General features: G+C 49.0%; 1 protein-coding gene across 2 annotated transcripts in view; it reads left to right on the top strand.

The window, feature by feature from the left end:
* The first annotated feature begins 4,781 nt into the window (after positions 1–4,781).
* The window catches only part of MATN2 (matrilin 2), a 108,195-nt gene continuing 99,998 nt past the window's right edge, over positions 4,782–12,978 (top strand). For both annotated transcript variants that reach the window (XM_054708203.1, XM_054708204.1), the window contains exon 1: positions 4,782–4,927. In XM_054708203.1, the coding sequence (XP_054564178.1) occupies positions 4,786–4,927 (142 nt within the window). In that variant the 5' untranslated portion in view covers positions 4,782–4,785. The remainder of the gene's footprint in view (positions 4,928–12,978) is intronic.

Genomic DNA, 12,978 nt, shown 5'->3' on the forward strand with positions numbered 1-12,978 from the left:
GCCACATATGGTAACATGTTCACTTACCCATTATCTCAATTGCCATAACTCAATCCAACCAGCAAAGAGGAAGGGACATTGTGTGGAGCTACTGGGCTGGAATTGAGGGTTGTTGGATGTGTGTGTGTGTGTGTGTGTGTGTGTGTGTGTGTGTGTGTGTGTGTGGTGGGGTGGGTGGGGGGAGAGTTTTGAGGTTAGCATTGTAACACAGGGCCAGATTATGGGGCTTTGACTGATAAGCTAAGGAATCTAGATTTTTATCTTAATGGTATGTGGAAGTCACTGACAGTTTTTGAGTAGGAGCGTGAGAAGCATGCTATTGTGTTGGGAAGACTGAATTCAGTGCTAGTGCCAGATGGATTCCATAGGAGAGACTTACAAACAGTTTATTAACTAGGATTGTGTTCAGTATCAAGTTACAGGAAAAATGTAAGTGACAGTGGCTTCAAGAAGGAAGCTTATTTCTGTTTTGTGTTCTAGAAGTCTGAAGGCAGTGTGCCCAAAGGGAGCGTGGGGTCAGGGACCCACACCCCTGTGCCTCATTCCTCTCACCACGCAGCATGCCTTCCACTTCCATGGTGCCTCGTGGGGCAGAGTGGCTGCTGGGTCTCCAGCCAGGATGTCCTCATTCCAGCCAGCAGGGAGGAAAAAGCAAGGGTGCTCCTGTTCTAGGAGATAGCCACTGGCGTCGCCAACATTCAGGCAAATACAGTAGAGAGGGACACTCGGCCTTGGCCTTGGCAGTTGTCTGGTGCTGAATCAGAGCCAGTTGGATGAAACATTTATTGATCTTTTTTTTGATCAATAAATGTGTTAATTCAACTTTTATCTATTTTTTAATATTTTATTGATTTTTTACAGAGAGGAAGGGAGAGAGATAGAGAGTTAGAAACATCGATGAGAGAGAAACATCGATCAGCTGCCTCCCGCACACCCCCCACTGGGTATGTGCCCGCAACCAAGGTATATGCCCTGGACCGGAATCGAACCTGGGACCTTTCAGTCCGCAGGCTGACGCTCTATCCACCGAGCCAAACCGGTTTCGGCTCAACTTTTATCTATTTAAAAAAAAAATTTATAACATTCAGCACCCAGCATATGAGGAATACAGACATGACCAGGTGCAGTCCCAAGAAATGGCTCACCGTCTAGGCAGGGAGACAGCTATGGATCGAGAAAAAGGAACCACGTGTTAGAGCAGATAAGAAACCCCTTGTCAGGGGTGTGTGGGAAGTCAGTCCTCTTTGAGAAAATTGGAAACCATTTTAGAGAGTGGGTACCAGGAGCTGAGCCTTGAGGAATGAAGACAATTTTGATTAATGTAGAATGTAGACCTTCCAGGCCAAAAGACCAGCAAGGGTGGAGGCACCCAGCTGTAACGAGAATCTGAGTTCTTCAGGCACTGGTGTGTGTGTGTGTGTGTGTGTGTGTGTGTGTGTGTGTGTGTGTGTGTGTGGGGTGGGGGGGGGCGAGGGCAGAGGGCAGGCGGGTCAGAGGTGGATGTGGGACCGCCATGGTTGGAGGGGTGGTTGGTGGCCAGTCCTGGAGGTCCTTGAACTTGAGCGCTATGCAGTAAGGCCCTCGGTGGATTCCGAACAGAGAAGAGACAGGACCCGTGAAGGACCCAAGTCAGAAGAGCAGTTCTGAAGCCCCTGGAAGAGTCGGGGGGTGCGGGGGAAGAAATGGAGAGATGGAGCGTTGCTGCCGTGGTGGGAACAGTCCGGAGGGCTGGACAGGCACCAGGCAGAGGCGTGACAGCCAGGCTTTGTCCACACATGAATGTGATGGCGATGTGAGGAAGGCAGGGCCACGGGCTCTGAGTTCCCAGTCTGGTGGCTGAGCCGCTGAGGTTATCTTCACAGGGAAAGGACTGGAGAGGAAGATGACTTTGTTACTTAACTAGCTCTGAGGCTCAGAGACCGGCTTTCTGCCCATGGACCTTAGTGTCCCATCCATTAATTTGCGAACTTGTCAACCTCACAGAGTGATTGTAGGGAACAATCAAGAGGAAAACATACAAAACGCCCAGATCACTGCCTGGCCCGTAGCAGGCACTTAAAAATATTAGTGTCCTCCGTCCGTTCTCTTCCTGCCCAGAGGCAGCGTTTACCCCCTCGGAGGACGTCCTGCCCTCCTCCTTCAGGATAGCAGGGTCGTACCTCATCTGATTTTAAGGCTCACTAATGAAAGCCCAGAGAGTTAAGTCACTTAGCTGCGGTCACACATTGCATTGAAACAGAGCCAGGCCTCTCCTCTCAAGGCCCACAGCACGTAGGGTTGGTTCTGGGGGGAATCTCCTTGCCTGTCCATTTACTTGGAACAGTGATGCTTAGAAGCACCCACAGCTAAGAGGGTCAGAACAATCTCCTTCTCTCCCTTCCCGTACCCCCGTGGTAAAGCTAAACGACAGACCCATTGTCACAGGGAGAAGAGGAAAATTGCTAAAACCAAAGTCAAAGCTGTTGTATTTTACAAAAATATTCTCTCCATGCTCCCAAACGCTTTGTATGGAATCTGTTCAGATCGAATTAACCTCTATTTCTCAGCCCAACAATTCTCCTGTGCTCATAGAGGAGAGGACTGTTTTTTGGACATCATTCTGTTTTCCAGTTAGAATTGGCTCCTGTTCTACAAATGCTACCAGCCTTAAATGCCAAACTGAGAAACAACTATTAATATCGGCTACATGCATTGGCATGCACTGACTTATTTTTTCTTGTTTCATGGCAATTGCATTTTAAAAAATATGGTGGTTTTTATAAAATATATATATTTTTTTATTTCAGAGAGGAAGGGAGAGGGAGAGAGAGATAGAAAAATCAGTGATGAGAATCATTGATCGGCTGCCTCCTGCACGCCCCCTACTGGGGATCGAGTGCAAAACCCAGGCATGTGCCCTTGACCGGAATCAAACCCACGACCCTTCAGTCCGCAGGCCAATGTCCTAGCCACTGAGCCAAGCTGGCTAGGGCAATATGGTGGTTTTTTTAAGTTTTTTTTTTTTTTTTTTAATTGATTTCAGAGGGAGGAAGGAAAGGAGAGATAAAAACATCAATGATGAGAGTGAATCATTGATCGTCTGCTTCCTGCTTGCCCCCTACTGGTGATCGAGCCCACAAACTGGGCATGTGCCCTGACCCAGAATCGGACTGTGATCGTCTCTGCAGAGGCCATCCACAGAAGCAAGGGATCCCAGCCCCACACCAGACCCACAGCTCTATCCAATACATAGAAACAAAGAGAAGCAGCCAAAATACAGAGACAAAGAAAAATGTCACAAATGAAAGAAATGGAAAAAAGCAAACTATTGGATATAGAGTTCAAAACCACGGTTATGAGGTTATTCAAGAATCTTCTAAAAACCTCCAAAAAAATGGAAAAGGACCAGTCAGAAATTAAGCATACACTGACTGAAATAAATAATAAATAATAATAATATATAGGGATTCAACAGTAGACTAGAAGATTCTGAGAATCAAATCAATGATTTGAAATAAGAGGAAGCAAAAAACACCCAACCAGAAGAGCAAAAAGAATCCATAAATATGAAGATAGTGTAAGGAGCCTCTGGGACAACTTCAAGTGTACCAACATCTCTAGTTGTAGGACTTCCATTCAGCCAGCTTTCCAGTGGTTCTGGGTGATGGTTGTTCTGTATTTTAGTTGTAATTTTGATGTGGTTGTGGGAGGCAGCGAGTACAGGCATTTACCTACCTGCCATCTTCCTTTTTTCCTCAGGTTAGAATTCTTTTTGTCCATGAGTCCTTTTTACTCAACATCTGGTTTGACCCTATTCTTCTCTTGTCCCTTAGCTTCTTTGCTTGTTTGGTTGTTCCTACACCTCCCCCCGCCCCCTATGTGTGCCAGGCACTATTCCGCATGCTGTAGTTACATGTATTGACTCATTCAGTTAACTAATATTATCCCATATTCCCCTAAGACCACACAGGACAGAGCCAAGATTCAAAGTCAGGTGGTCTGGAGCCAGGGTCTGAGCCCTTCACCACTGCACCATGCTCCCTCTTAGTAGATGTGTGTGGAAGGCGGAGAGGTGGCCCTGTGATGCTACCTTATGTGAATGCCTGGGAAAATGTATATATATTAATTTGTGCCATTCACTATTATCAGACCAAAAGAATATTGTTACTTGGAATCTTCAGATGTGGTTTTTCCTTTTTTCCAAATCCAAGATCTAGAATGTGACTATGAATAATTGATAATAAGCTTAATTGTGAAGAAACTTCAGGATAGATTTTTTTCCCCCTTACATTTTTTTCCGTTCAGTCTTATAGTGACCAAAGCGAGGAAACATTCCAGCTATGCGTGCCCTGCTCAGAGTTCCTACCAGTGGGGGTTGGTTGCCTGCGTTCTTTTTTTTTTTTTTTTTTCAAATATTTTATTGATTTTTTACAGAGAGGAAGGGAGAGGGATAGAGAGCCAGAAACATCAGATGAGAGAGAAACATCGATCAGCTGCCTCCTGCACACCCCCCACTGGGGATGTGCCCACAACCAAGGCACATGCCCTTGACCGGAATCGAACCCGGGACCCTTCAGTCTGCAGGCTGACGCTCCATCCACTGAGCCAAACCGGTCAGGGCAGTTGCCTGCGTTCTTAAGGATCACACACACGGATGGTGTTTTAAGTACACGTGGCATGTGTGAAACACGAGGAGACGGGGAGGCAGTCTGCTGCACCCAGAGTTCCGGGAGACCCGGACTTCTCACCCTGCCCCCTTCTCCTGTTGTGTCTGTCACAGCCACGCCCCTCTTCCAATTCCTGAAGATGGAAAAGATGCTGGTGGGCTGCTTTCTGCTGCTCCTCGGGCAGATCCTCCTCCTCCCTGCTGAGGCCAGGCAGCGGCCACGCTCCAGGTCCATCTCCAGAGGCAGACACTTGCGGACCCACCCCCAGACGGCTCTGCTGGGTGAGTGCTGGGGCAGCACCTGCAGAAGCAGGCCAGAACGGGTGGGTAAGGTCCCCAAGTACCAACCTCCCCTCTGTCTTCGCCAGTTAAAATCACAAGCCCTTTAACGATGAGCTCGTGCAGCCGAGGGAGCTCCCCTGCCCCTGGACCCCGGCTGGGTGTGCTGGGGGAGAGCGGATCTCGCTGGCCATGAGCGCATCCTGAGTTGTACACGGGTTTTCACAATGATAGGACGTCTTTTCTAGTTCAAAGTCTTCCATTTCATCGGAAGCTCATGATTTTTCTCTAAGATGCAAGGGCAAGATTTTCCCTCTGTAAAGGTCCTTGTTGGACTTCTTTGGATAAGGGTGTTATGAGAATTTTTTATGGTATTTGTGCAGCTAATCTGTGTTGCTAATGCTCCGCTGCTTGGCAGCATGGGGACCGAGCAGGGGGCGTGTGGAAGACGGGAGCGGGCACAGAGAGAGGTGGGGACGTCATGAGCCGAGTGGGACAGGAAAAGGTCAGGGGCCTTGATTCCGACCCAGTGAACATGTTTTCTTCAGGTGCATTTTTTTCTTTCTCTGAGAGAAAGGAAAGGTCACGAAAACACACAGAATACAGATGAGTCGGACCCGGTTGCAAACATGGGCTCTGGCAAGCCTAGGGTGTGGGGGTAATGGGAAGGCTGGCCAGTGGAAGGGAGTGGGTTTTCGCGTAGACCTGGGTTCAAGTCCTGGCAGATAACGTACACGTAGGGAGTGTGATCTCTTTCAAGTTCATTTTCCTCATCCATAACATGGGCATGTTAATGCTGCCCTTGGAATATTTTTGTGAGGAGAATACAGGGGTGGGCAAAAGTAGGTTTACAGTTGTAATATAATACAATAATGAATAAATAATAAAACAAGAATAAACTCAGCATTTCACGTACTTACAGCTGTGAACCTGCTTTGATCACCCGTATCTGTGTAAATTGCAGGTATGCAATGAATAATAGGTTTGCCGGGACTGTCATTCCGGGAAGCCGTTTTCTGAAACTGTTTTAAATTGACCAGCCACTGAGAGAACCGCCTGGTTGCCTGGTAGCCTCTGTGTCCAAAATTACAATCAGGGCCCGAAGGGACCCAGAGGGCCCCGTTTCAAGAGGTCAGACTCTTTACTGATGTTCACCTAAACCGTGACCCCATGGTACCGGGCCTTCGTGTCCTTAGTCTCCTGCGAATCCCCGTTTCCATGCTGATGTACAGGAGACTTCGGCAACGGCGAAAAGGACTGGGGAATGCTCAGTAGGTTGAGTAAAGGGTTTTTAAAAACAAATTTCAAGGTGATAAACGTATAAAATACGTAGAGAACTGGGAATTCCTGACTCCTAGGTCACCAGCCGTGGATGCACAGTCACATAGTCTGGTTTCTTTCTTTTTTTTTGGTAAATTTATCTTTATTGTTGAAAGTATTACAGATGTCCCCCTCCCGTCCCACCATTGACTCCCTCGCCCGCTTTCCCCTAGGCCCGTGGTCGGCAAACTGCAGCTCGCGAGCCACATGTAGCTCTTTGGCCCCTTGAGTGTGGCTCTTCCACAAAATACCACGGCCTGGGCGAGTCTATTTTGAAGAAGTGGCGTTAGAAGAAGTTTGAGTTTAAAAAATTTGGCTCTCAAAAGAAATTTCAATCGTTGTACTGTTGATATTGGGCTCTGTTGACTAATGAGTTTGCCGACCACTGCCCTAGGCCTTCACCACACTATTGTCTGTGTCCATGGGCTATGCATACTTGCATATAAGTTCTTTGGTTAATCTCTTCTCCCCCTTCCCTCTGAGATTCGTCAGTCTGTTCCACGCGTCCATGTCTCTGGATCTACCTTGTTCATCAGTCTATTTTGTTCATTAGATTCCACATATGAGTGAGATCACGTGATACTTGTCTTTCTCTGACTGGCTTATTTCGCTTAGCATAATACTCTCCAGGCCCCTCCATGCTGTCTCAAAGGGTAAGAGGTCCTTCTTTTTTTACAGCTGCATAGTATTCCCTGGTGTACATGTACCACAGCTTTTCAGCGTCTGGTCTCTGATGGGGCTGCTTTCAGAATGAGCCACCACACATTTACCAGAAGAGCATATTCCTTCCCTTGGCTCAAAGTCAATCAATCAATCAATCAATATCTGACACACACACACACACACACGCACGCACGCACGCACACACACACTCACACCCCAGGACCTTCCCCAGTTGGTAACATTCACTGCCGTCTTTGGCCCTAAGCTCAGGCCCTGAAGGGGAAGCCTCTGACATCTGGGGGAAGAGCTAGAAGCTGTTTTGCCAAAGGCGTGAACCCCACATCCGGTATTGCCTCCTGCTTCTTATTTTGCCAGAGAATGTTTTGAGGACCAATAGGATGGAACATGGCACATCTCCCTGCCCTAGGGAGAGGGGCGAGGGCTCGACTTATGAGCACGGTTGAGTAAGTGAGAACCAGGAGACTGGATGGCAGACACCACGACCGGGGCCTGCATTCTCCAGAGCACTCTGCTTTTGGTCTCGCTTTGACAGGGCACAGGGCACGGAGATGGGGACGCCATGCTTGTTGTAGTCCGGAGTTTGAACAGCCTTCTCTTCATTCTTAGAAGACGGTATCTTGTGTTTTATGGGTGTGTGCTTTTCTCGGCCTTTGTTTCCTGTTCAGAACATTGCTTAGACCACGTGGCGCTTTTTGTGTGGCTGTATGTATGATGTCCAGTGGCATAATGCATTTCACTGGTTGCTTCATTGTGAGGGTGTCTCTGAAAGTTTAACAGAGTAGAAGCAGAGTTGCATCTTAGGTTAATTTTTGTTTGAATTTTTGGATTTTATTTTTTACTAGAGGCCCGTTGCACGAAGATTCGTGCAATAGGCCTTCCTTCCCCTGGCTGCTGGCACCGGTTTTCCTCCGGCACCGGGACCCAGGCCTTCGCTCCCAATGCAGCGGAGAAGCCAAGCCTCTTCAGTCTTCAGTCTTCACTTGGGCCAGAGCTTCGCTCCATGCCTGCATATGCAAATTAACCTGCCATATTTGTTGGTTTAATTTGCATACTCACTCCTGATTGGCTGGTGGGCGTTGCGGAGGTATGGTCAATTTGCATCTTTCTCTTTTATTAGTGTAGAAGTTTCTATTTTATATCTCGATTCAGGTCAGAGTTCCTAGTAACAACCTGAGTTAATTAAGAAAATATAAGGCAGTTATATGCTCCTCCTATGAATGTGGGTCGAGGGCGGCCTGTGAGGTGGGTCCACGGGGGCTTATCTCTCACTTCGTTCTAGTGTCTGGACTTTCTGGGGTTTGAAGAACAACCACCGTCAGGAAGCGCACATGCAGTGGGGGAGGCAGGCATGTAAAAAAATCGTGGATTTGGTGGACTCTGTGCACAACAGTAGGGACAAGCTAAGTGACAGTCCACGCTGCCTGCTGAGGACTCAGTAAAAGGCAGTGGTTCTCAGATTTCTGGTCTCAGGACTCTTTTACACTAAAAAATGATTGAGGATCCGAAAGAGCTTTTGTTTATGTGGGTTAGAGTTCGATCTATCACGATTTACTGGATCAGAAAGAGACACAGAGAACTTCAAAAACTAGTAATTAATGTAAAAATACCAAGAATAAACTCATAACATAACCTATCATAGAAATAAGATATTTGTATAAGAGACAGCATTTTCTAAATTTAAAAAATCAGTGAAAAGAATAGCACTGCTCTACACTTTCACACATCTGTTTCATGCCTGGCTTAATGGGAGACAGCTGGGTTCTCATTTCTCATCCATTCAATCTGTTATGAAATGTTGTTTTGGTTGGACTACATGAAGAAAATATGACCCCACACAGATAATGTAGTCAGAAGGAGGAGGAGCATTTTAATATGTTTTTCATATAATTGTGGGTATTCTTGTTCGATAGAAACTAAAATACAGCAAATGGTAGGTTGAAATGTGGAATCTAAAACATCATTAAACTTTTGCTACTTCTACACTCATTAGAGCAGGGGTCCTCAAACTTTTTAAACAGCGGGCCAGTTCACTGTCCCTCAGACCGTTGGAGGGCCGGACTATAGTTTTAAAAAAAACTATGAACAAATTCCTATGCACACTGCACATACCTTATTTTGAAGTAAAAAAACAAAATGGCAAAAACACCCGCACGTGGCCCGCGGGCCGTAGTTTGAGGACGCCTGCATTAGAGCATGAGAGCATAAAAGGCAAACATTAGTGCCATCGTAACAATAGTGCTGACCTCATGGGCCCTCTGAAAGGCCTCGGGGACCCCGAGGGGTTCCCAAAGCACACTCTGAACCGGCTGGTTTAGGGAAGCGTTCCTGGTGAAGGTTTTGACAGTGTGAGCCCCGAGGGTCCAGGGGGCAGGAGAGGAGTGAGGATGGACCGTGGGGGCGGGACCTGGCCAGCCATCGGGAGGTCAAGCCTGCAAGGCGGGTGGTCGGAGCTGGAGACAAGCCGGGAGGAGGCTGGCACCAGATCAGTAGGACCTAGGGCTCCCACACAGTTCAGGCTTCATCCCGCAGGGGTGGGAGCAGGCAACAGTGTTGATCGCTGCTTACTCCCTTTCCACCCATCGTGCCTTCCGATAGCCCGGCCGCCCTGGGCTCTGGCAAAGGCCAGGGAGAGCCTACACTTCAGGCCACCCGGAGAACGGACGAACAAGCACACTCTCCAGCCCAGATCTTTCTAGGCAACCACGCTGGCAGGTAGAGTTGGAGCAGCAAGGTTCCTGCACCCAGAGCATTCGCTTATGGCCACCTCAGATTCTTCCCCTCTGCACCATCCCCCACCCCCACCCCCACCCCCATCCCCCACCCCCCATCCTTTACCAGTGGCACTCATGCCCTCCCCAACTCCTCCCTCAGCCCCTCCAGGTGGCGCCGACGGGAAGTCATGCTGCTCCCACACCCCTCTAATGACTGCCTGCTTTGCTTGTGCACATTTTCTCTTTATTATATCACTGACACATGGGGGTGGGCCTATCACCAGGGCAACCAGTGAAGGCATATCAGCCTTTTCTTCTGAATCCTCACCCAAGGATATGTTTCTTTTGTTGATTTTAGAGAGAGAGAGGAAGGGGGAGAGAGAGAGAGAGAAACACTGAACCTGCAACCTAGGCATGTGCCCTGATGAGGAATTGAATCTGCAAACTTTTGGTGTACGGGATGACACTCCAACCACCTGAGCCACCAGTGGGCCAGGGCGTATCAGCCATTAAAAAAAAATTTTTTTTTTATTGATTTCAGAGAGGAAAGGAGAGGGAGAGAGAGATAGGAACATCCATGATGAGAGAGAATCATTGATCAGCTGCCTCCTGCACTCCTACTGGGGATTGAGCCCGCAACCCAGGCATGTGCCCTTGGCTGGAAAGAATCGAACCAGGGACCCTTCAGTCCGCAAGCCAGCACTCTATCCACAGAGCCACACCAGCTAGGGCCATATCAGCCTTTCTGAAACCTTAACCTCCTTGCCCAAACTCCCACTGTGTTCTAGACTCCCGTCAGTCCTGGAATGTACACAAACCGTCCGCCACACTTCCACCGGCTGGCTCTCCCTGTCTCGTCTGTCTTTTACGAGGTCTTATTGACATGTGTGCTCTTTTCTAAATTTACCAACCTAGCTCCTTTGGTTTCTTCTCATTAACTTCGAAACCTTTTCCTCCCGATCCATAGCGCCCACGCAGAATTCGTGTTTGTGCAGTAAGAAAGCACTTGGTGACACTATGACAGTAGATTCAAGAAGTGGGAGGTGAGAAGAGGTCAATGGGGGGGTGGGGGGGGGGAAGGACATACGTAATACTTTCAACAATAAAGATTAAAAAAAAAAGTGGGAGGTAGAGATTTAAAAGGCCGCTGGCCCCATAGTGTGGTCAGGGGCTAGTGGAAGCTGAACCCCCTGCAGCCTCCCTCCCCCTACACACACTGCTAGGAAAAATCCAGAGGGGTTGGGGGTGGCAGTTAATCCAGAAGCCACAGAATTTAGTGAAATTCCTTCACACCAGTTAATGTGCTACTAAAAATAAAGCTAATGAAGACAGCCTGGAGCTCACGGTCTGCGGCCCCAGCTCTGCCGCTGGGAAGTCACAGGACACGATGAGGCGCTTCTTTCCGCTTGTGCACCATCTCTCCGCAAGCCTGGCGTCCAAAGACGAGTAAGAGCGCAGTGAGTGAGTTTCAGAGGAGGAGGTGACGGAAGGAGTTGGCCGGCTGGAGGATTGAGTGTGAGGCTGTCCGACCCGCTCTGTGTGGCCAGTGCAGGTGTGTGCCTGGGTTGGGAGTTATTACCATTTTCAAGCATTGGCTGCTAGAGAGTGAGCTTTTGCTTTCTCAGACCGTCCCCTCGTTGGCACTGGTTGGCGCCCTCAGTGAGGGAGGGAGGAGGGCAGACGCCAGAACCCAGCAGAGCTTCTGGCTCCTGGAGAGATGCCCACGGAGGCCACCGGGCTGATGCCCTGAAGCCACATTGTCAAGGTCAGAACGTTCGCCTCCTTCCCTGAGCTTCCCCAGTGCCCTCTTCCTTCCACCTGGAATATTTGTCCTGGGCCAAGGCCTATGGTGAGCCGGGGCCAGGTCAAAGGCCACCTCCTCCTGTTCCCAAGCCTTCCAGGTCAGGGACCCAAGGCAAGATCCTTCCGCCCAGTGCCATTCGCGCTGATAGAGGAAGACTGAGCTGGGGAAAGCAGGGCAGAAACTTGATTCTTTGATGGAGACATGGGGAAGGCACCTTCTCCCCACGGGAAGGAGCCTTCTGTGCTTACAGGCTGTGGGGTGGTGAGTGCGTTCTTTCAGGCGTGCTAGCTACTCTTCGGTTGCACTCGGCCCTTATTGCACACGATGCCATCTTAGTGTTTGCTTTGGCCCCTTGGTCATTGTGCTCAGCCCTCGTCGTTTTGTGGTTGGAAATCCTTTTCAGTTCCTGTCAGCAAGTGTAGTTCATGCCATAGTTTAGGTGTTGAGCAAAGCTAGGGGCTTTTGGATGACAGCCTGGTGACACTTTCTCTTGCAGCCAGGCTGGACCTTCCCAGGACCAGCCCCCCGCACACGGTGGGTCTCTGCTGAAGCGTCAGCCCTGCCTGCCTTGCATTCCAAAGCATAAGAGTGGCACGTGCCCAAGGGGGGATTCCTTCTCTTTTGGTCACTTTTGGCACTCACCTCATTTTTACCGCGAGACTGTAAACCCTGGAAGATGGGGGCCACGTGTTTTACATTGCTCAGTGCACCTCTGGAGGGCACTCTCACTTACTGCTTAGAAAGCTGAGCTCAGAGAGGCTGAGTGATTTGACAAAGTTGTTAAGGCTTCTGCAGACTGTCCGCCGATGGTCACTGGTGCCAAATGACACCAACAGGAACCCCCAATTTGGGGGGCAGAGAAGAAGGAAACTATTCCGTGCAAACAGCTCAATTGTGACACGGCTGTGAGAACAGCACGGCTGGAGGTGGCCCTTGTTAAGTCACTGAAGGAGGAATGCACGAGGCCAGAGTGGTGAGGGGATTACAAATTTATTCAATCATCTGCACACCAGGTGGCTGAGCCTGGATGGGTCCAGCACCCAGTGAGGGCAGACTGCCCTCACTGGGTGCTGGACTTTTAGTGGGATTTTTTTCTGGGCAGAGACTTCTTTATGCATACCCGGAGGGGAGAGAATGGAATGTGGTCACCACAAGTGAAATGTGGTCTTCAGCAAAGGGAATGTCCATAGTGAAACGACCTGAAAAGCCAGTTCCTGGTGGGGAAGGGTAACAACTCAATTGCTCCATCAAACCTAACATTCCAGCCTTTTTGTTTTATGGAATAGGGACGAAGGTCATATCTTCTGTAATTGCTTCCTGCTGAAGTGGGACGTCGAGATAACAGGGGAATGGACTTTGATAGTAGTGGGCTGGAAGAGGGGTGAAGCACCATGATTTCCCTAAGAGACTGGTTGGTGAAGTCTCGAGAGTGATCCTATTGAATGACTTGGGAGGTAAAAGCTGGTCCTGAGGCTGCCACAGCATCATGTGTCTGGTTTTGCTGCTTTTCTGGGCCTTGAGCTGAAATATGACTG

Source organism: Eptesicus fuscus, chromosome 19, assembly GCF_027574615.1.
Source record: "Eptesicus fuscus isolate TK198812 chromosome 19, DD_ASM_mEF_20220401, whole genome shotgun sequence".
Classification (NCBI taxonomy): domain Eukaryota; kingdom Metazoa; phylum Chordata; class Mammalia; order Chiroptera; family Vespertilionidae; genus Eptesicus; species Eptesicus fuscus.